At 37.0% G+C, this 25349-nt stretch overlaps 2 protein-coding genes and 1 long non-coding RNA gene across 3 annotated transcripts; all 3 read right to left on the minus strand.

The window, feature by feature from the left end:
• LOC109720930 lies at window positions 5903-9001 on the minus strand. Its single transcript, XR_002219101.1, has 3 exons — window positions 8394-9001; window positions 6414-7123; window positions 5903-6342 (listed from the first exon to the last, which is right to left on the minus strand). It is a non-coding gene; the product is annotated as an uncharacterized LOC109720930 (long non-coding RNA).
• LOC109720929 (protein PHLOEM PROTEIN 2-LIKE A10-like) lies at window positions 10651-12881 on the minus strand. The gene is made up of 2 exons (XM_020248296.1): window positions 10989-12881; window positions 10651-10848 (listed from the first exon to the last, which is right to left on the minus strand). The coding sequence occupies exon 1, from the start codon at window positions 12784-12786 to the stop codon at window positions 11665-11667; it is 1122 nt and encodes a 373-aa protein (XP_020103885.1). The 5' UTR covers window positions 12787-12881; the 3' UTR covers window positions 10651-10848; window positions 10989-11664.
• Window positions 17618-21460, minus strand: LOC109721099. The gene is made up of 4 exons (XM_020248517.1): window positions 21350-21460; window positions 20904-21123; window positions 19734-19921; window positions 17618-18476 (listed from the first exon to the last, which is right to left on the minus strand). The coding sequence occupies exons 1-4, from the start codon at window positions 21458-21460 to the stop codon at window positions 17994-17996; spliced, it is 1002 nt and encodes a 333-aa protein (XP_020104106.1). The 3' UTR covers window positions 17618-17993.

Here is a 25349-nt window from a genome sequence, read left to right on the forward strand (position 1 = left end):
ATTATATATATATATATATATATATATATATATATATATATATATATATATATATATATATATATATATATATATATATATATATATATATATATGTGGTGGAGAGGGGTGAGGATAAGCCTCTCTCTAGAGCTTTATTGGTTGCCACTAAAAAACAATATATGAGATAGGTTTACCAAACAAGAGTAAAACCACATCATGGATGAGACTATATACCATGTTTCTTTTTTCAAGTAGTTGACTCTCTCCTTTTTAACATGAAATAAATGAATAAATTTAACCTTCTAGAATGAATTGAAGCTTTGTGTTTGCCACCCAAATTAAAGTTGCTTTCTCTCTCTCTCTCTCTCTCTCTCTCTCTCTTTTCCTTGTCAATGTATATCGATCGTAGTACATCTCATTAGAGGGTTTTGGGTTGTGGGTCACATATTGGGTTTTGATAAAATCATAAATTGTAGCTTTGACTTTGTCCATATGATCCAAACCGACCACAATTTGGCATATGGATTAACGACAAGTTTGGATTGGATTATTCGAGAATAAAAAGGTTAAAATTCTACACAAATCCCCTGAACTTGAGGCCTTTTTGAAATGGACCTCTCAACTATTTTTCTTTTGATTAATTTACGGCTCTTGTTGGTTCCTTTGAATTAAACTCTTATTATCAATGAGATTAAAGTTTTTATTAAATATATATAACTGTGATATCGATTGTGCTAATTTTAACAATTTTCTATGCTTTTTTTGCTAATTAGATTGCGGATTTCGTTAATGATAAATTCTCAATTATTTTAGAAAATAACTCAAATGAAGAACATTTAAAGTCGAAGGAGTGTAAATTACAAAAGTGTCCTTGAATAATTCAAATCAAACAAATTAAAAGATTTACTGATAAAATCAAAATTTTAAAAGATTGGATAGCCAACTACAGTTTAGATAAGNAATAATATAATTATATTCCTATATAATTAAAAAAAATTAATCTAAAACAACTAAACTATTTATATATATATAAATAATAATAATACAACAACAAAATTATAAAGTAAAAAAATATATAAATACTTAACTAATCAATTTTCATCATATTTTAAATGTACAAACTATATAAAGAAATAATAAAACTTAACTAATTAAATTTTATCATATATTTTAAATATGCAAACTAAATAAAAGAGTAATTAGTTGAGAAGGTCTCCATATTATATAAGTAAAATCATACATATATAACTTATCTAGACCATGGACCATTAATCCTTTTAATCGACAATATTTTGCTTCAAAACTTATGTTAATTACCTACTTTACTAAATTTATAGTTGCGAGAATTACACGAAGAACATTAACTAAATCTATAAAATAAATGACGTATTTAAAATTTTGAAGAAAAAGTGTCCTTGAATAATTCAAATCAAACAAATTAAAAGATTTACTGATAAAATCAAAATTTTAAAAGATTGGATAGCCAACTACAGTTTAGATAAGTCGCGTATATTTTCACCTATTATTATATATACACACGTTTACCAAATTAAATAAAAAGACTAAATGTAAAGGAGATTTGGGCTTTATGATGAAAACCAAAACACACCCTAAAAAATAGCTCACCACTAATTGGAAGTTAATATTTGTCACCATGCAAATATTTAATGTATTCATGCTTCTTTCTTTGGAAACATATAACTTATAAATTAGTTAATTAGTACGAAAATCAAAGCATTAGTCTTAACGATGCGCACGTGCCGCAGTGATGCTCGTGCACGTACCCATCAGTGGAAAAAAGAAAAAAGTTCCCCCACATTTACACAGTCAACTACGGGTTTGACCACATGCTAAGTGGAGATATTTTACTATATATTTGACTAATGTAAAGATTAATTAAAGGTTCCGTAGATGTACTATTTGAATAATTTTTTTTTTATAAAAGTACTAGATAGTAAAGTTTTCATTGAACACAATTTAGTACCATTAATACTAAAGCTTTTTCATTAAACTCTCTTTAATTTACACATCTATTCCTATACATTAATCCCCATAAGAAATGCCACGTGACAGTGTTTCGTTCACTGTTTGCTTTCACCTTATGAACGTCTGTCTCTTCGGCTTTCCGTTTCATTAATTCCTTCCCTATAACGTCTACCTCTTCGGCTTCCCGTCTTATTAATTTCTGTCTTATTAATTTCTTTTCCATATCGTATGTCTTTTCGGCTTTCCATCTCATAATTTCTTTTTTGTAACGTCAGAAGGTAATCAAAAAAGAAAGAAGATGAGTTCCGTAAACTTAGAAACCCACACAAAAAATCCAACCCTTCATCTTCCCTTTACATATAGCGTTTAATTAATGCAACCACCTATCCTAATCCTAATATAATCTTAAACGATACAAATTCATATAAAAGCCCCATTCTCTCCTATGCATGTCATGAAAATAAAAGTCTATTTATTTTTTATAATAAATTATGACCTCTTTCATTTGCCAAAAGATGTGGCATCAATTTACTTTTTTCTATTTTTTTTGTTAACTTCTAATTTTGGTGTCTTCTTCTATTCTCATTTAGTACGAGGTGTGGGATTTCTTTTTTTTTTTTCAACTCCTAATTTTAGTATCTTCTCATCTTCTCAACGTCCACCGCTTCACCTTTTTCCAGCCCACGAGTCTTTTCTTCTTCTCTACCATCCGTTTTTTCTAACTCCCACAATCCTATCTCCTCTTTTTTGTGTAGAGTTTTTTAGATACTTCAGGTCATAGTGGTAGTGGAGGTGGTGAATGAGAAAGTAGTAGAGATCAAAGCGGCGGCGGCGACTGTGAAAGAAAGCATGGGCAATGGCAGTGAAGATCAAGGTGGCGGCAAAAACAATAGTAAGTCTCACCCTCTTAGAGATCAATACCAAGTAATAGTTTCTCTATCTTTTTTTTCTCTCTTTTATTTTCTATTTGTTATCTATTTTTAACCTCTTTTACAATATTTTTGGAATTATTTGATAGTTTTTGTTTAAGGTAAGTTGGATTGGATTAAAAATATAATATTTCGATAATACCTGTCTGCCGCATCGCGCGGGTAACTACACTAGTTTCCATTAATTGGAATAAATACAATAACTTCATATTACAACTCTTGCTCTTTTTTCTTTTTTTTTGCCAAAAAATATTTCAAAAGTTTTCATTCACACAAACATATAAACTCCCTCTTGGAAATATAGGTGCTTCATAATTAAGAAGGTGCATGAGTTATCATCTTTCTTTTTTTGTGTTGTTTATAAAAGTCCTCACCCACATAGGTAATAAAATTGACCAATTTGTATTAATGTATATATATATATATGATATATGATATACCTCATCATGTTAAGGTTCCATGGAATAAATTTGGTGACCATCATCATGGCCATCCATTATGACCCTACCATGAAGAAACCATGTGTATACAAACAAGCCAAAAGTGGGTTGCTTTTAATGGAATTGTATCCAATTTGAGACTTTGACAAAGCATGGAAATTAAGGTAGTATTAGGAATATTTCATAATGTAGGAGTCTAAAATCAAGTAGGATGGATCATATGGACTCTTTCACAGAAAAAAAGAAAAGAAGAATGGGTCCTTTAATTTTCTAATTATGTTCCAAATTAAATTTGGAAAAAAATGTATTAATTTGCTCTAAATTAAGTAATTTGAACTAAAAGTCCACTCGTTGTTAAGGAACAATAAGATTATTTCAACCAACAATTATATGACTTCGTATATGATTCATATTGCTATGTTCTGAATATACACACATAGCACATATGCAGTATGCAGTGTGCATACGATTTTACCATTAAAATAACAAATATATATAGAGTACTTGTTATAGTTGGAAATATATGAGTGCACTATAACTCATTTATATACCATATGCGGCCGCATAGACCGCCTTTTAAAATTTGGCAAAAGGCACATTATTACTTTGTCAAATCTCTATATATAATACCAAATAATAATATGTCAAAGTAGGTTCAACATGTACACGGATGGTAATGATAATCACACAATCTCAATCTTCTAAAGCTAATTAATTAAGCATGTCCTTTTAGCATACCCTACCCCACCTATACAAAAAGAAGTCCCACCCACAACTTGATCACTAGTAAAAATATCTCACAGCCCACTTTAAGACCACTCAATCACAAAATAGATAATGACCCACAATTATAAATTATATTTTAACTGATGCAGATTAAATTTAACGGAGTTGATCATCGATTCGAATGTTCTGTTATCGCAAACAAAATAAAAGCACAAAAATTTCCGTGCCTCTAAAAGCACACGGTGTCGGATCGTTGGCACTAACCATTAATCCCAAAAGCTCGAGCTGTTAGAAATACGCAACCAATTCACTTAAAGCGTACAGAAACAGCGCCCACGGGTCTCGATTGTGACTCGGCCCACCTGGCCTCACGCCACTTCGAACATGACTCGGCCCACATGGCCTCCCGCCACAGGGCAGGATGCTGGCCCATTTAAGCCAACAATCCCCCCTCCAGCACCTGCACACATTTGCAGCATGCAGGAATCGAACCTGTGACCTCTGTCTCTTTAATATAATATTTATGTATCTTGCGTTAGTTGTACGAAAAAGTGAGGGCACCTTTTCGGCGCCGACTTGTTGTTACGCTCTTTTCCTTCGTTGTGAAATTCTAACAATCAATTAATTGAATCCAATTAGTAGCAAATTGCTGCTATTGGGGGACCAACTAGTGCTGGTCCTCTTTTTAAGAGATTATTATAGATCTTTCGGGTTAGTTCTACAATAGGTTCTACATTTTTTTATATTTCGCAGTTGAGTCCCAAATGCCTATTTAATATATTTTGGTCTTTTTTAAGTAAAAGATTGGCCTGGGACAACAGTATTTAAAAAAAAAAAGAATAGAGGTTCAAAATGATGTAATTTATTATACTAGTCATATCATTCTACGCGAACCCCTAAATTCTGAACTCTTAATTTAGGAAACATTGAATTAAAAGTTTTGAGGGACAATTGTGCAATATTCGAACTCCGTTGTGCAATATTCGAACTCCGTAGGGATATATAGGCAAAATGCCCTAGCAGTGCTCCTCTTACTTTTTTTGGTTGGGGGGATGTATACAGTGAGTGTCCTTTTATTAACTAGTTAGTGGCCTATTAACAGATGGGTGGGAACGCAACTCTCTCGACCTAGTGGCATGGCTGGAGTGCGTGCGGCGGTGGATGCGACGTGATATATACAAAGAAGAGGAAGTTTCTGAGGACGATTGCTGATATAAGACTATTTCATTTGCTGTTAACGCCGTTTCTAATTTCATGCCAATCATGTACTGATCTGCAGATGAAACGGTCTTACATTGAATGCCAATTAATAGATCTATGAGTGGGAGCTCAACTCTCTCGACCTAATGGCATGGCCAGAGTGTGTGCGGCGGTGAATACGACGTCATATATACAAAGAAGAGGAAGTTTCTGTGGACAATTGCTGACATAAAACTATTTTATTTGCCGTTAACTCTGTTTCCAGTTTCATGCCAATTATGTACTGTTCTGCAGATAAAACGGTCTTATATTGGAGACCTATTAATAGATCTATGAGTGAGAACTCAACTCTCTCGAGATAATGGCATGGCCAGAGTGCGTGCGGCGGTGGATGTGACATCGTATATACAAAGAAGAGGAAGTTTATGAGGACGATTGCTAATATAAGACTATTTCATTTGCTGTTAACGCCGTTTCCAACCAATCATGTATTGGTAAAACGGTCTTATATTGGAGGCCTATTAACAGATCTATGAGTGGGAACTTAACTCTCTCAAGATAATGGCATGGCCAGAGTGCGTGCGGCGGTGGATGTGACATCATATATACAAAGAAGAGGAAGTTTCTAAGAATGATTGCTGACATAAGACTTTCATTTGCCGTTAACATTGTTTCCAATTTCATGCCAATCTTATACTGATCTGCAGATAAAACAGTCTTACATTGGAGGCCTATTAATTAATAGATCTATGAGTGGGAACTCAACTCTATCAAGCTAACAGTCGGAACGCGTGCGGCGGTGGATGCAACATCATATATATACAAAGAAGAGGAAGCTTCTGAGGACGATTACTGACATAAGACTATTTCTTTTACCGCTAACGTCGTTCCCAATCTCGTGCCGATCATGTGCTGATCGGCAGATAAGACGGTCTTATGCTGGGGACAACCCTCGCAACGACGGCAGTGATGATGGTAGGGCCCGGCCGCCACATGCTCAAATTAGTGTTAAACTTGTTAGTTGTTGTGGCCCACAAATCACACTCCATCATCCCCACCCTATCCTCTCCTAAAGTACCCTGTTTGAACAATGAATGGTAAGGAATTGAGAATGGGCAAATATAATGCTCAACAATCTCAACATACTTACATAGTCAACATTTGCGGCAAAAATGAGAGATCTCACGCTTTCACACGTGAGACACGAGGTAGTTCAAAAGCCTCCCCCACACAGTGTTTCTGGAGCCAAACTTGAACCAAAATCCGAACATTTCAACACGCCTTCATGATACTGACATAAAGATTCATTGAATTCGATCATTATTTTGCTAACCGGACTATCTTGGAAGTTACACACTCTCCTTGCAGTTTGGATCTTACGCGCCCCGTAATCAACTGCTGTCAAATCAGCGAGCAGATTAGCACATAACAATCACATGTACTTTGTAAAAACATAACTTCATTGATTTCACTTACCGCTACATGGTCGAAAAATGTAGGCATCTTACTGTAGCAGAATCTTACGGAAAACTGGAATAATAACGATAGGAGCGAAAAATGCTAGACTTTTTGTTAAGCTTTTCCTTTCAAAAAGTAGAGATATGGTTTTGACAAGGGGAATGAGATAGATAGAACTTCTAATAAAACTTAAGAGTGATATAAACAAATAAACAAATAAAAGGGAAATTAACGTACCATAAACACAAGCTTCAGTGGACGTTTACGCGCGTCATGAACTGGTTAATCGCGCTACGAATAAGCCGAATTTCTTTACAAGAATAAGTCAACCCAATTTCCAATCCACTGTAGTTCCCGTCTCTTTATCAGCAAGTATTTCTCCTCTTTTTTTTTTTTTGAGACCTGTTTGAGACATAAAAATTGTTAAATACAAGATCATTGAAAGAAATTAAACAGACGAGTTTTCGAGTCAGTAATGTCCAACTTGTAAGTGAGAATTAAACAACAAAGTAAAGCCAAATAACTAAATTACTAATGAAAGAAAATTCCAATTGCCCAATAATAAAAGAACGAAAAAGGAATACAAAGGCTCTCAGATCAACACCTCAATGTGCTCATCGATGTAGACAATCCATTAGAAAAAACAATATAGAAAACATTTAGAACTCAAAATAGACAACAAAAAGCAGGAAATAAAAAAGAAAACCTCTTTCTTTCACTCTTCCCCGATAAAATTTTCAAAAATAGCAAGTTTACAAGCAGTAGTTAAAAAAGCATTTCATCAGTAAAGATTTGTCATCATGTTTATCCGCACATAAAGAAACGGACAAACACTGCGCAGCCAATTATATAGTAGAACAGACATATGATTATGTCCGATGAACTTATATGAAACCCTACAGCTCAAGTGCATAAAGCCATGCATGCTGCATCTTCTAACACAACAGGAAATTCACTACAAATTAGGGGTATTAGAATGCTCAAGAATGATTGGATTCAGAACGTATCAAGAAGGAAATATAGCGCAAACATTATTAGTTATCAAAGTCAATTAATTTTGTGCTAGATAATTGTACAGTTCATATTAGCGAGTCACTAGAAATAGCTTAATTTTATTTATTGGGCTCAGTTGTTTAGAGGAAAAACCACCTGAGCGATCTGCAAGGACTGTTTAAGAATTCAGAAGAGGAGGATGATTCCTCTCTCTTACTCCTCACATCCTAAAATAGAATATATTAATGTTTTATCTAAACTCTGATCCAACCTGGATACAACCTAAACCATAATTCTTCTGCAAATTCACTTGAAAAATAACCATTGATTTATTCTTCTAAGCTGCCAACCAGATTGTAACATCTGGATCAACAAGGTTGTATAGAATATGATATCAGAGTGAAGACTCTGCAAGCCCAGAATTTTGTGTTACTATCAGAAATAGTGATGAAAGTGGCTTCCTCGACCGTACACAGAGATTACAGAGAAGATCAACAAAGAAATGTGAAAGTAGAAGTATCAATTAGAAGTCAACAACTAGCAACAAAAGCAATGAATCAACAACTTCTTTACGAATTTTACAAAATATCTTTCCTTGTCAAGGTTTACAAAAGTTTGGCCGAGAAAATAAATAAGAATACCGTTGGAATATAAGTGAGAAGGGAATTTAAAGACTAACCAGAGAACAACCAATCCAGCAGTGAATGTATTAGAGATAAGGACTGACTTCGTCAAAGAGGACTGACTTCGTCAAAGAACTTCGGTCCGAATATTGTTTGTCCGACACAGATCGATCATATGATATATTAACTTGAAAGGTGTCCAAAGCCATGCAAGAGATTAAATTTCCCAAGAACTGTCACTAATTCAATGCATAGATGTAGAATGTATAAATGGCTTTTATTAGAAATCAAGTTTGACCAGGACAAAGTGAAGTGAATCAGCACATTATTTGATTGAACTAATTAAAGGATTTGCTGAAGCAAGAGGCAATTAAACTGAAATAAATAAGAAACCGGAATTGCTAAGAAAATTGTAGCATGAACAATCAACCAACTTCTTCTCCTTTAATAATTAGGCAAAATGATTGCTTTTGTTTAGTCAAATCAGTGTTCTCTCTATATACTCTGTAACTAAGTCTTTTGCCAATTTATGAAGATTTACATTCAAGGAGATCTCATCTTCTTTCGCTTCTCAAAAATCACAACACCTTTAATTGCAGATTTTGTACTTTTGATTTAAAATCCGTCTTAGAAATTTCATCTACTTATTACATCCTGTGCTCAAGGAAATTAATACGCTCTTCCCCTTTCTTGTTCTCTACAGGTAGCAATTGAAAATCAGCCCCAAATGTCATTATTATACATCTAATTTATAATTTTGAAGCCGTAAACTCATTGATCTTAGATCAGAAATTTCTTGGAAAGTCTGCAGCAATGCTATACGGCTTCCATACTGTCCTGTTCTTTATCACTCTTTATAAAGGTAAGAAGTGCCTAGCTTGATCTAAAAAAAACGATGACAAACAAGAGGATTGTTCAAAGACCTTGAATTGGAGCCACTAATTACAAGCAAATTAATAATATTTTCTAGAATTCTTTCGCTCCTAAACACGACAAGGAGGCCAATCAGCTATGTAAGCACCAACTCATCTTGCAAAGTTCGACTTCTCCACTCTCCAAGATGTGCATGGAAAAGATATACTCCAACACATGTGCTCTTTATTTTCATCCATTAAGGTTGTACTAGTTTTCTATCTTTTTTATGTAGAGGACCGACAATTCAAATTCAAAACAAAAAATCGAGCATGCTCCAGCAACAGAAAATGAAATATAAACAAAAAGCTTGCAAAATTATCTTACAGATGATCTTACACTATGTCTAGTAGGTCATAAACGAGATACTTAGATCTAGAATGAATCAGCTTTAGGCCAAACTATTTCAGACACAAGGAATGAGAGAGAGAGAGGGAGAGAGCAAGAGAGAGCGAGAGAGAGAGATGAAGATAGTTGGGCTGTATGTGTCAAGAGAACTTTTCTTGCAGTAATCTAAATTAAACAACAAAGAACGGGCATATTTCCTCCACATTGCAAAATTTGTTTATCCAGATACTATGTGCCACTTGAACTCTGAACAAATCAACGCTGGAATCCCTCTATAAGCCAAACCATGATAATGCAATTCACAAACGAATGCGAATTTGGAGATAATCAAGGGAAGAGTTGACATCCCTATGTCAGCATCCTAAGACTGCACAGAATCCTGGCCCCTCGTTCCTCCTAAGATATGTCATGATAAGTCCCAATTAAACTCATAAATGATTAAAATCCCTATAGCCAAATCTCACATCAATACTAACAAAGGAACAGAAATCATGTCGATTGAATTAATAACAGTTCAGTTCATGAAAACAAAAGTAAGGTAAAACTTCATCTTTTTTGAAGAAAAATAAAAGCAGATCATTCAGTTAATCTGATTGGCCCCCATCATCCCAGCTTGATCTTGATCCAAAGACCACACTAAACGAAATAGGTTTCATTTGAACCTTTACAATAACAAATTTTCAACAGAATTTCCTACATATCCTGGGAAAGGAACAACAATTATGCTGCAGTATGAAGAATACAAACTTAAAATTACTTACCTGCATCTTTAGTGAGGTTTCTCATTGCTATGTGTCGAAAACAACGCATGTTTTTACAGGAAGCTACCCATTACAAAGAGGCAAAAGCCGACTCTAGTGACAAAAAGCTTATCAAGAACCTGATTAGAAAATGAAGATGAGTTTCTCTGCTATTTAAAATGGAAAACTGGTGTGCCTCCAAAAGAATATATGAGATTAGAATGCAAGTTATACGCTAAAACAAGGTGACTAAATCTCCAGATGCATAAGAATAATTAGTGTGCGCATCTCAATTAAAATGAGTTTCCTACATACCCTCATATAGGACCGTCGATTATGCTGCAGAGCATGCAAATTTAGAAACCCATCTGCTTCCGAACTGAGGTTGCTTATCAGAGCGAGTGCTATCACAATCTTTCAACTGAACTACTGATTATGAAGAGGCAAAGCCAGCTCCGGCAATTGATAAGAGCTCATCAACATGCTGATTAGAAAGAAATAAGAGGTGCCACTGAAACAAAACATCAAGATTAAATACAAGCTATATGTGAAAACACAAACTATCAAATATTCATAGAATGAGATAAAAATGGTACACACACCACAGACATAAAAAACAAGAAATATCTAGCAGTAAAAGCTCAAACTTACTGTTAGATTCCCCATGGTGATTTGTAATTTTGTACACGCACATCTTCAGATGAAATATTTCCTAGTCGACATAAGCCATGCATAAACTCAAACTCAAAAAGATGTGATTCAATGTCTTGATACAAGTGCTGATGTTAAAAGCTTAACATAGCAGGTAACATATTAAAAGTAACAAAATAAAACACGGAAAGAAAAAGATCAATGAGCTGAAAGAACGTACATTTGCAAACAACATAAGGTGAAAAGTAAGAAAACAGCAGAGAAAATCAACTTTTCTTCATATTTCCAACTAATTTATAACAAAAGAACTCTTGTTGTACAATGCTTCTTCTCTACACCTGCTTTTCCTCTAAGCTTTCTCTACTTACACACAAATAAAACATGTTGCTTCCCATCAATCTGATGTAATAATAACAATTGCCCTTTTCTAACACACCGAAAAGAGCTATTCTATTAAAAAGAAATCAACTGTAAATAAGTCTAACACAATTTACCAAATCGTGTGGACAAACATTCAGGCACTACTGGTCTTTGAAGAAAGAAGGTTCGCCAAAAAAGCATGGAACTTGATTCCCTTTCTCTCCTGTGGTTTCTTTTCAAGGAATGTAGTATAATTTGGAGCAGTAAGAACGGAAATTCTCAAACAACTTCCTAGTGAAGTAACAGAAGCCGACACTTAAGCAGGGACGATAAGCCTCGTCCCGATAGAGATGTGCATGCACAAGGCAAGGCATATGGTGAAGATGGCCATGGACTTGGCACTGAGATACCTCACCACCATCAAGCCCCTTTCCACCACCTCATGGTGAGCGCCATGGACGCTCTTCTTCACGCCATCCGAAACGCCCCGTAGCACGAAATCAAGGAAGGACCTCACCATCTCCGACGTCACCCTCCCGGTTACGTCGAGCACTAACCTCCTATTGCCTGGAACTACCAATGCGGCCGAATTCGATTCAATAGCTTCTCTCGCGACGAGTTCCACTGGGGTCTTCGATGAGCTCGAGCTTGAAGAGGTGATGACCTGGTGCGAGGTCCGGACTAGGGTTTCGACGGCGCCATTGCTGAGGGAGACCAACAGATCCTTCACCTTTGCCTCGTGCTTGGGGTTGGTGATGCTGGAGAGCGCCTCGTCGAACGTGTTGATCGCCATGGTGCGGTCGAGGTACGCCGCCACCGCGGTGCTCACGAACACCTGGATCCAATTCGCCGCGAGCTCCTTCCCCCTCTCCCCGAACACCACCTGAAGCCACCGCGGATCCTCCGCGCTTTCCCCGCTCGGCACCGCGGAGTGGTGCGCAACCACCAGGTTCCGCGCGAAGCTCCCGACGACGACGGAGGCGAAGCCGGAACCGGCGGGGGAGAAGAGCTTGTCCAGAAGCCGATCCGATAAGGGCTCGGTTGAGGAATCGGACCCGGAGACGGAGCCGCGGAGGACGCCGCGGGTCACGGCTTCGGAGAGGGCGGAGACGGAGCTCGAGAAATCCTCGGACATGGCGATCTTCGACGCTTGCCGTAGGCTGGTGGGGATCTCGTCGGAGTCGGAGCGGAGGAAGCGGTTGAGGTCGCCGGAGACGAGCGCGGCTGCATCGGCGGAGGCGGAGGCGGCGTCGGCGAGGGCGACGACGGCGTGGAGGAGCCGCGCGAGCCTCCTCCGCCTCCTCGCGACGGAGGGGAGGTGGTAAACCCTGTAGGCGCCGTAGCCGGAGGCGGCGACGGCGAGGGCGAGGAGGAGCCACCGCCGCCGCCGCGGCGGCCGCGAGAGGGCGAGCGCCGCCTCGGCGAACAGGGAGGCCATGGGAATCCGCGGCGCGGTATTAGGGTTTTGGAGGAGGGGAGGATGGGGGCTAGGGTTTGGAGGAAACCCTCGAGGGGGTTTTGCGAAGGAGAAGAGGGAGGTGGTCACGGGAACGGAACGGAGTCGTCTCTAAAAAAGGAGAGGGGCACGTTCCGTTTCGGGACGTGAAAGGAGCGGCGAAGAGTTATATACACCGTTACGGTGGTCCCCACACGAAAACTGGGGAGAGAGAGCGCGTTGAGATAAATGCAAATAGTCGTATGTGATTGAAGCTTATGGACCCTGTCCACCAACTCATCTCTCTGGCACCCAGGGGTGTCCACGAGCTGAACATGAGTGAGCTGAGACGAGCTGACATGTTAAAGTATCGAGTCGAAAAATTCAACTCGTTTTCGGCTAGTTAATAAACGAGCCGAACATGAGCTGACTCACGAGCTGACCAACGAACAATAAGTTAAAAGGATTAGATTGAATATATATATAAAATAAATTTATAAAATCTTATCCATTAGACTTTGATCTAATAGTTGAAATTTTACATATAAATAAGTCTTTTTATAATTGAGCTCGCCTTTATATTTTTATTTTGCTAAAAATTAAATAATAAAAATATATAGTATATATATAATTATTTATTTATATATATAAATATAAATTAAATAAATTATATAAATATAAAATATATGTATTCGAGCTGTTATCAAGCCGAACACGAGCGAGCTAACCCCAGCTTGTGTTCGGCTCGTTTAATAAACAAGCCGAAAAATTCAGCTCATGTTCGACTCGTTTACTAAACGAGCGATTCGATATTGAATTCATTTCGAGCCGAACACGAATTAGCTCACGAACAGCGAGCTAGATTGCCACCCCTACATAGAAGATACAAGTATCAAAATTATATAAATGCGCGCGAATGAGTTACTTTTATATTAAAAGAATATTATCGGTAACTAATTTTTTAAATTTGTTATTTGATTTTTTAAAATTAAAAAAAAATTCTATGAAAGAACAGTATAATTATTCATCATATACGATGCGTAAATTCTAGAATAATAGTTAATATTTAGTGAAATCGTTTTTTCATGAGAAAACTTCTGAGTTTCCTCACAACTTTATATGTGAATAAAAACAATACTATTTTATTCAAAAAAAACTAATTTTAAAATTTGAAAATAATAAACTTTAGTTAAGTAACTATAGTTTGAAAAAATTATTAATTAAAAAATTCAAAAAAAAATCTGTACAAAAAAAAATAATATAATTAATTTTTTTTTATCATATATAATGTACGAATTTTAAAACTATGACGGTGGACTGCCCCTCTCTCTCTCTCTCTCTCCACAAAAGAGGCTTCCCACGTAATTCCTGCACGAATTTTAAAGCAACAATGGTGCGGTCCACGGGTGACGTGGTGGACCGGGGCTTTCGCCGCGCTCGCACGGAGACTTGTATGCGGTGGCGAAGGCCTCGGCGACTCCGTCCGCATCAAATGTGGCGGGTGGGGTCCGTGGGGACGCCGTTCTGGGTTGACGACTTCAGTACAATTGGAATCGGCGGTTGAACGCAGCCAATGGCGACTTCAATGCAACGAGTCCAAGACTCCAAGTAGGTGGGAAATTTATTAATTATTTATGTCCCATTACTGCACCATTAATTTGATTAATTATTTTATTCTCTTCCAAAGTCCATTAATATTTAATTGTGAAAACTTCAAATACCTTCCCTCTGGTTTCGCACTCTCTCACTTTAACACCCTATGGTTTAAAATGTATCTAGTTAGTACCCTATGGTTTCACACTTTCTCACTTTAGTACCGTGTGGTTTAAAGTGTATCAAGTTAGTACTCTGTGGTTTTATTTTTGTATCAAATTAGTAGCATGAGTTATATTTTTCTCTTTTTATTATCTATTTTGGGATTTTTTTTCGTTAAATCAGTGATAAAGTTAAAACTAAAGAGTACTAAAAAATGAATATTCGATAAATCTAGCAAGGGTATCTGAAGTTTTTTGTATATAATTTAACGAAATATTAAACCATGGGGTACTAAAGTTAGAAAGTGCGAAACCACAGAATACTAACTTGATACACTTTAAACCATAGAGTACTAAAGTGAGAAAGTGCGAAACCACTGGGGGTATTCGAAAATTTCCCTATTTAATTTAGTGGATACATAATTAACATGATGCGGTGACTCTTGAGTTCCCCGTTTGATTCTCTCTAATTTGAGATTAATTTGAAATTTTACAAACATATTAGGTCTGTGTACATAGTAGTACTATGTCCTAATTAAAGATCATATCACCTACTAGTATTAATTATCCCTTAAAATTGATGCTCAAGCTAAGCTTATAAATAATGCATAAAAAAATTATTTTCTAACGGTTTAATGATAAAATAAAACGCTTAGGTCCAATATAAAAGCCAAGTAACTTCACATTTCTAACACAAAAAACTATTTTATACGGGTTAATTCCAATTGGTTTTTTGTTAACTAGTTTAAAATTTAGTTTGGTATTGAGGTTCATCTGACATTATTTTTTTGACAATGACAAACGAAATCCGAAAAGAAATAAAATAATATTTCCTACATTCCCTACAAACATATTTCCTATAAATAGATATGATTAGTTTATTAAAAAAATTTCAAATAAAACGAACGGTTATGATCCATCATTTAAAAAAATAGCATTCTTATCCATCTATAAATCCAATCCTACAAACGACTGTATCAATTAAAAATGAACGGTTATGATCAATCTGTTAAAATTTTAATCTAAATCAAAAATTAATATTTAGTTATTAAATTTAAATTAAAAAAAAGTTTAATCGTAAATTAAATTTAATTTGATGTCAAATTTGAACTATTAATCAGTTGTGATTAATTAAAAACGAACGGTTATAATTAATCTGTTAAAATTTTAATTTATATCGAGCCTACAAATGATTGTAATCAATTAAAAACAAATAGTTATGATCAATTAAAAACGAACGGTTATAATCAATCTATTAAAAAATAGCATTCCTATCTATATTTGTACTATATATAAGAATAACAGAAGGAAGGAATAAAAAAATATTTCCTACGAACGGATCAATTTGTAAAAAATATATTTCAAATAAGAACGAACGGTTATGGTTGATCAATCTGTTAAAAAAAAATATTCAAATTTATCAATAAATTCAATTCTACGAACAGTTATGATCAATCTATTAAAAATATTTCAAATAAAAATAAATGATAATAATCAATCTGTTAAAAAATAACACTTCGATCCATTTATTTTACATTAAAATTTAAATTTGAGTTTAAATCATGATTTAGATTTAATTTTTAATTTTTGATATCAAATATAAATTAACAATTAAAAATTTTTAATTATATAATGGATCAAAATTAAATTTTAAAACATAAATTTTATTCTAAACTTGTTAATAAATATGATTTACAAATTTTTATTGATTTTGAAATAAATTAAAATAATTGTTAATATATATAAGAGAGTCAAAAACTAAGGGCCAAAAACTTATAAGTATAAGAGAGCCAATACTCGTAAAAGTATAGTAGCCGGACACTCTCTCTCTCTCTCTCTATATATATATATATAGAATTGAGCTCCTATACTTTTAAAAGTACCAAGTCATTGGTGCTTGTAAGTTTTCAGCCCTTAGATTAAAGAATGTGCGATTAGGATGATGTGGGCTCTCTAGGGTTAAGTGGGTGGTTGGTTGAATAGTATAATCTAACGGGTGAAAATGATCAAAGGTATAGATCTAACGGTAAAAAATTTACAAGTACCAAGTGCTTGGTGCTTTTACAAGCACCATAGCCGGACTCATATATATATATATATATATAACCTCTAAATATGTACGAAATTATGATCATGCTTGTAACTACTTGGCCCACTATTCCCGCCTTACAGGCAACAAACTTACCATGCATCCTCCTCTGTATGATATTTTGATCCCTTCAACAGCAAACAAAATAAGGAACATCCATGAGAGAAAAAGATATTTTGATCCCTTCAACAAGAAACAAATTAAGGAACACCCATGAGAGGAAAAGAGAGTAGCAGTAGTAGTCGCAGTGATTAGAATTAGAATGGCATTGATGGGGAGTGAGCAGCTGGGGAGCCTGGTGGGTGTGATAAAGCAGAAGCTGAAGCAGAAGCTGAAGCAGAGGCCGTACGCGAGGATGGAGAAGAGCGCGAGCCTCAGGACGGAGATCAAGAGCATGCAGGCGCGACGCCTCATCGACCGCACCCTCAAGGCCGCCGACCGCCCCGGGAAGGTCTCCCTCCCCTCTTGATAAAGACAACATCTTTAGTACTAGTAGAGGTATATATAGTACTAGTACATTTCCATAAGACCATAACCATAGCACTGAAGAAGAGGAAGAAGAAGAAGAAGAAGGACGGTTAGCTTAGGCTCGATCAACACATATAATTAATCTTCCATTTCTTTATTTAGAGAAATTAAGGAAATAATAACTAGTTGTATGTATGTTACATGGTGAGTGCTCAGTGGAGTTTTGTTTAAATTCTTTTGTTTAAGTCTTCGAATTTGGCTTGTTCATTTGCTGATTGCTTGGTCATTTCTTTAGAAAGCATTAATGGTTGGTAATAAATTTTCAATTCTTTTTTTTTTCTTATCTTCTTTTCTATTTGATAATATAGATAAGCATTTGTACAGTGTAGTATTTTGTATGCAATAAATAAACAAATAAATAAACAATGTGTTTGGGATGCTAAAGTAATTTTAGACATACTAATGAGGAGTAGAGAGAAATGGGAGAGACAAAGTTAAAAGTGCGCACTGCAAAAAGATTACATCCATTTCAACCTACATGAGCTAATATTTTCGTAGCTCTTATATCACTCTGCGGAGCAAAATATAAGCAATTCATATGAACAAACACGAGCAATCCATTCTGAGATATAACTAAACAGATCAATAGGCAACTTCAGGGAACATAAAGAATTGTGCACGGCGTTTATCTACAGAGAATGCGAACGAATGAAAGAACATGAGGCGGAGACAGAAACGAACAGATGTAAAATACAGCAGCGACACGAAAGCCCGATCGCTTCATAACTGGTTGGTTTTGCTTATATGAACAGTAAACCGACATTTATGTGAAACTGAGAGAGCTCCAACTTGGGTCGGGCCGACATCTGTTTCGAATTGCTTGTCCATTTGCGTGGACATCATTTTGTATGATCATCGTCGTCTTCCTCGAGATCACTAAAGGATACATCCTCCTCATTTCCTATTGGAAGCGAGGTGTTCACAGGAACGCCCGTCTCCTCCTCGTCCTCCTCTTTCAACCAGTCGTCGGCGTCATCTTCATCGTCAAACTTTTCAATAGATACTTCCGACGGCTGGATCTTATCTCTGGAGGGATGTGGCTTTAATAGCTCTTCTTCAATCACGGACTTATCTATTACTTGTTTCTCCATTGTAAGGATTGGGTGCTTTTCGGTCTCCAGATCCATTTCAGGGAAAGTAGCTTTGGTTTCTTGTGTATTGGGTGTTAAGGATTCGTAGGTATCTCTCGAAGCTGAAAAGTGCTTATCCTCTGGAGTTGCAAGTTGGTCTGGTTTCTTGTAGGAGAGATCGATAGTGGGCGCTTGCTTTTCCAACTTTGTCTGATTCTGTAGCCTCTGTAGCATGGCCCTGGCTTCTACAATCTGCACAAGTCGAGAGTTTCTCAAAGAAGGGAAAGCACCAAAAAAGTAACTGCCACAACATTTTAGCTAAATCCATCTTTTGTCATTGAAATTCTTGAATTTGAGAAAGATTGGAAGAAGAAAAACTGCAAAAATTGCACCAAGAAGTAGTCTCGGCACGAAAGATTAGGATAAAGGGACTATTGAAACAAGAACTCATGTTTGGCTTCTCCAGAATTTTATAAAACTCAAAACAATCCCTCCCTATCGTATTTCATTCTTTTTCTTCAGGTTAACTGAATATCTAACTAGAATATTGTCGAAGAATGCTAAACTAAAATTCACAGCCCCTGAGCTTCGGATACTATTTATTCACTGCAAGTATTTAGTTCCACATATCTAACTGAAATATTAAACTGAGATACAGGGCCTGAGAAAGAGCTTTCCAAGTGTTTGATTCCGTATAAGATACTTTCAGCAAAAACTGTTTCCAGGCCATTTTAACATGGAACCAAACACTAGCTATGCGACAACATGATCAAGCACTACAGGCTTTCCAAGGACATCTTAGGAGTTTAAATATTTAGGCATCACAGTATCTTAATTCTTGGTCACTCCAGCAGGTAGTCACATGTTTCAGTGTACTCGCTTCTATTATAAGCCAAACCACTAACTTCCAAAATATTACAGCTTGCTAGCACCTCACATGGATACATTATTTTAGATAAATCTATCAGATCTGGGGAATTAGCAAAATGAATGTTAGATTACAACCTGCCAGCTAGCTTAGATCTCACATAAAGATGCCCCTCCACCAATAGAAAACTAGAGTAACATGTTTCATAGGCCGACAATAACATCAGATTTTCATACATCAAGCAAATTGAAAATCATGCATCAGGTATAAGCTTTTGATACGGAGAAAATATAGACAAACAAGAACAGATGGTAACGAAATAAAATTTCACTTTCAGTCGGACAAACATCTATACATTAAGGAGAGGATTTGCATAGTCTACCACCATATGAAATGAATAATACTTTGCAAAGTTGGTCAAAACTAAGGAGTCAAGATCCTGCTTGATGGGCTTGTATTGCATAATCTTCAGTATTAGAGCTTTACAAGAAAGACATTTTGTTTGTAAATTAATGATCATGAAGTTAGTAGAAATGGCCAAATTTAGATGTCAAATTCATAGCGAGAAAAACTATATGAAAGTGCAAACTGGTAAAGAATATCATGCCAGGAAAATCAAGCATGAAGTGCCGGCAAGTTACCTGAGGAGTTGACAGAAGTTCAGCATCCTGCTTATTGAGTCTGGGATGTAGGAGCACGAAATAAATTTTCCAAAAGCAACCTTCACTCATGTGGCTCGGGCAAAGTTCAATTCTTAAGGCTGCTAATCTAGGTAAAAGGCGCTCGACAGCCAATGCATGCTCTTGTTGGGCATCAGACATGTCAAAATCTGACAATGGCATGATACAATTAATAAAACAATCAGAAGCAAATAGGATAAAAATGCCCGCACTGCACTGATTGCAATGCCTTCCAATAAAGTAACAGGATAAAAACAAGCTTAGTAGCAAACATGTTTGATGACTTTATTTAACCATCAGTAAAATAAGCAGTTAGTACACAGTTGCCACGTATTTATCTTTTATCTCACAAATCATGAAAGGCAACATAGTTTGAAATATATATAGATTTTAAAAAAAGTGAAATTCCGATGGCACAATACAAAAGTTGAAAGCAAATCAATTAAGACATAGAGCACAAAATTTGTTGAAGTAACAATGAAAATAGAGAAAAATAGTCTTGTGAATATATATATCTAGAAGACTAAAAGTGTTACACAAGTTATTTATGTATTTCGCCGGCATACTGTAACAAGAAATAACAAAGATGATCCTGCATTCGAGAGAACTATGAGATGGATTTTAAACACTAATGAAATTACGCCATTAGGCTTCATATCGGTAAACGACCTTTGTTCACCTATCCCACATTCCATCAGTACAATTTTTCCGCTGCTTCAAGTTCCTTTGTTCATTCAACTGTGTTAGATATAAGGTTCAAAGCGTTCCCAATGAGACGCAGAACTTACATAACTAGCGATAATCTACCAGAATCTCCCTCAGAAAATTAAAAATTGGCGCTGCTTTCTATGTTAAGGCAAAATCAGAGTAAAAGTGCTTAACACAAAAGCTGTTAACTAGCAGAGAAAGAGAAGTTCACTTTAATTTTGAACTCACAGATCCCAGGAGCAAATGAAAATACATCTTAGTGAAAATAACCCATTGAAACATAATTCTATACAATTAAAGCATAATTTTTTCCTTAACATCACACATACGACGCCATTATATACATCTATTCGCAATTCAAAGAGCACATCTACAAGCATCATAATTTAATTGATATCAAAGAACAGTTAATAGAACACAAACCTTCGAAATCGTCTTCTTCGGGAAGCAACGGGAAATCCAACCACGTCTCTGGATGCTTCGAGATGTTCCTCGCGAACGTGATCACCTCCTCCGTTACGCCGATCACACCGCTGCCGCCGACACCACCACCACCTCCACCAGCCTCGCTTGCAGATCGTTCCCCTCCGGCCGCCCGCCTCGTCGTCAATCCTCGCCTCCGAAGTAGAACGTGGAACGCAACCTTTGGAATCCCACACGCCTTGTGTCCGAATCTTCGAGATCCCCGTCCTGAACCTCCCCCGATCTCACCGCGCTGTCGCTCCGATCCGCGACACCGCGAAATCCAGCCTCCCGATCGACCGAGGTTTCCTCATCCGCCTCCGCGTCGGGGTGGGATTGGAGGGTGGCGAGAGGAGGCGAACCGCCCGCCTGGCCGTTAGGTTGTGAATCGAGATGTCTCACTTGACCCCGCCGTGGGGACCAGACGACTCCATGTCGTCGGCGTGGCCGCCCGCCGAATCCCGGGCGCGCCGAGGGCGTGTGGCCGGGATGGCGTCGCCTTCGTCGCCATCATTCATCGCGCGTCGGGGGGGAGGAAGGAGTTGCGGGAGACTCTGCGGACCACGACAGTTAGGCTCGCTATGTAGGTCGACACTCCGATCGTACTCGTAAGAGTAAGAAAGACGCGATGATTGATTTGTGTTAAATAGTGAGTATGTAGTCAATCTATATAAGATATAAATAAATAAGTATATATATAGATAGAAAGTCATATCCACAATATTCCATGCCAATGGCCATCTGATCCAATAACAACTCAATCTCTAAAAAGGCCCATTATAAATACACAAAAACCAGAATTTTAGAAAATAAACTACAAAAATTATAAGCATTCATACAATCAGTGCCCACATGGGGTCATATGTTTTGTTACCATAGCATCATCATAACCATCAAACATGAATAGAAATAAATCATGCTCCACTGATTCAATTGATCCCATTTTCCCGCCCATACATGGATTATATGTGTGGGCCACCAATTGATCATTAGATGATGACCACTGATCATAGCCACCATTAAAAAGTCAGCGTGCGGCGGCGGCGGCGGCGTAATGTTGTCGACAGGCGAGGCGCGCCCGGTGACAGTTGCAACCGACCTGCGGAAGCGCTCGGTGCACCAGTAGACCTCGCGCGGCCGCGGGCCCGCCTCGGGGCTGCGGCGGTCTCGCAGACGACATCGGCCGGGGCGCCTGGCCGAGTCGGAGGCTTTGGGATGAGGGGTGGTTGAATGAGAGGAGCCATTAGCTGATATATATATTCTTTTCTTTGTTTGATTTTTTTGTTTGAATTAATTATGTGTGAGGGGTGCGGAATTTATCATAGTAATAGGCCAAATAACTAAATTAAAATTATATTTTTTTTGGAGATGCGGGCCGTAATCATGGCGGGGGGGGGGGGGGGGGGGGGGGCGGGGGGGGAGGGGCGGCGCGATCGAACCCCAGGCCACCGCGTCAAGGGGAAGAGAGCTATGCGACACGAAGTCGCGATTCGGCCCGCGCGCGAATCTCAACCAGCTCAGATCTAAACTCCGATGCGATAGGAGCCGATCAGGCCGGATGGGTCGAGATGATACATCTCCCCGCGACACCGGGTGTGGAAAAACTCACTCTTAAAACACAAAATACTGTAATGTAAGTTATGTCACTCATTAACCCTTGTTTGATTTAAAATATATATACCAATACTAATCATAGATCATTTAAATCTGATTTCGATATCCAATCGAAATATTTAAATTAAAAAATACTTTAATTTCATATCAATGCGACTTTTCCTATAAACTTATAGTAATCTTCTTTTTTTTCTAATATACTATGCAAGAGCCTTTTGAAAATGACTCGAGCATGTCGCAGGGACGTTAACGGGTCAAGCTCACGGGTCGTGACTCGCCCGTTTTAAAATATTCGCGACATGCCGGTCCCACGAGATGATCCCCACCGTCCGATTATTAGTTCTTTTTTATTACATAATTATGCCACTGACGTACTGACATATTAATATAATTATATTTTAAAAAAATTTGAAACTAAACTAGCAACAAATTAACAAAAATTAATATCAAAATACAAAAATTGTTTATCGTAATGTTTGAAATTTAAATCGATCGGCTTTAAATATTTGAACTTGTAAAACTTATGTTTGCACTTATGTTACCTAATTATGTCTGTTGAAACAAACTGAATCGCTGATTATTTTTGAATCATGTTTTATCAGATCAATTTTATATGTACTATAGTATCAGAGTCAGTTCTAAACCCTATCTATTCCACGAGATCTCTAGTTTTGTATACGAGCAGAGGTACTGTGACTATTTTGAAATAGTTTTCTAGTAGATGAATATATTGGTGTGGAGACTTTGTAGCTGAAACATTAACTGGCACATTTTGTTTGTATCCAAATAAAACCACCCCTACAACACCACCAATGTTTGTGATGAATAATAATAATAATAATAATATGATGTAGATGTATATTTGCTTGTTTTGGGGAACAAACACAGGTGGGGTGATGAGTCCATGTCCTGTGGAGGCCCCTACAGTGTACCCATCACAGCAAAAGGATGGGACCCAAGTTGTGGGTGGGGCTTGTTTTAGGGTTTGGGTTGGTCCAAAAGAGCACCATCAATAGATCATGAATTAAAATGAAAAATATTTCATTTTTTTTTAAAAAAAAAGAGAGCTAGATCAGAATACTTCTAGACTTTTAAACTTGATCTGCGCTATTTAAACTTCTTGGGTTTCGAATTATGTGATTTCGCAACATCACTTGTCTAATACTTAACTGTCGGAAAATTGGCTATTTTGTAATGGTTAATATAAAGTAAATTTGAGTTTGACTTTTAGAATGCTCAGATAGCGTAGATTATATATAACAGTGGCGGTCGTCGATTCTGATTTTTGTTTTAGTTTTTTTTTCTTTTCTGGAAACATACTTCCCAGAATACTATGAAGTTTCTATTTGCCTTCGTACACTTGAAAATCTTACTTATTTACTCGTATATCGCTGTAAAGTAATATAGAAGGCACGGAGGTAAATACCAACTTTAAATGCATATTTATAAAGTTACGCATATTTCTAAGAATATATTTATAAAATTTTGCATGTATCTTACGTATGAGCTCGAAACTTTACTAACCAGAGGAATCAATAAAAGTAGTAGAGTTCGAATTCAGAGTTTCTTATTCTGATATCATGTTAAACAGTTTAAGCTATAGCAATTACTTAAAAACTTCGAAGTTAAATAATTTCTCCACTTTGAATAACATTCAAGGGAGTTTTTGAATGTCTTAACTTCTTTTTGCAGAAGTGCTTTTCAGAAGCTAGAGTTTGAAATCAAAGGCGCCAAGAACAGAATTTTTCAAGTATTTTTGCTTTTTTTTTTTTTAGTGTTTGTATTTGTTTGAATCCTACTACTCTCTGATTAAGCCAATGCCCCTTTGGGTATTAATTGCACATGTCCACTGCAAGTCTGCAACTACTGATGCAACTAGAGGTGTGGGGTCGAAATGTTCGGTTCGCTTTAATGCTGGCTAAATCGACTCGGTTCGATTCGTTAACCCGGTACGACGAACCCATACTTATTAGTTGAATGTTGCTCTCACATCCTCGAGTTGTAGAGAAAACCCGAACCGAACCGAACCAAATTTCGTAGGAAGAGTCAAGATCAAGGAGAAGTTGTCATACTCATCAGAATGCAACTCTTTTCTAAACCCTAAAACTCGCAGGATCTTGAATGTACGACGATCTCAATGAAGGAATGAAGAGTTATCGGATCGTTCGTTGGCGCTAATCCTTAATTTCAAAAACTCGAGCTGTTAAAAATACACAACCAATTCTCTTAAAGCATACAGATACAACAGCGCCCACAGGTCTCAATTGTGACTTGTCTCAACCAGTCTCGCGCTATTTCGAACACGACTCGTCAGGATGGTGACCCGTTTAAGCCAACGAGAGTATAGGAGGTCATGTCATAATGGATACTTTTCAAAAGCCAAAAGAAACAATAGAGCACATTGAGGGGTCAAAATACCATGCACCACCACCAGAATAAGCAACATCATGTGTTCAACCAACCATTCAAACCCTACCCTAGAAAACATAGTAGAAGATCCATTCATCTTTGATTCTAGATTCTTCTGGTTGGTTCTCTTCTCTCTGATGTATGAGAATTCAATTCCAATCTCCATTAACACCTCCTAGGAATGAAATTGAGCATGACTTTGTCACACAAGAATCAAAGCGGCCGAAATTTGACTTCAATGAGACGAATTCCGATTCCTTTTTGCGCACTTATTACAAATCCATTGCTGAGTCCAATCGACTAGAACAAACACAAACACGGTGAGCATCGACGAAGCAATGCAGTTGCGCGAACCGAATGTAGATAGAGAGAGAGAGGCGGTCG

The sequence above is a fragment of the Ananas comosus genome, linkage group 15, assembly GCF_001540865.1.
Source record: "Ananas comosus cultivar F153 linkage group 15, ASM154086v1, whole genome shotgun sequence".
Taxonomy (NCBI): Eukaryota; Viridiplantae; Streptophyta; class Magnoliopsida; order Poales; family Bromeliaceae; genus Ananas; species Ananas comosus.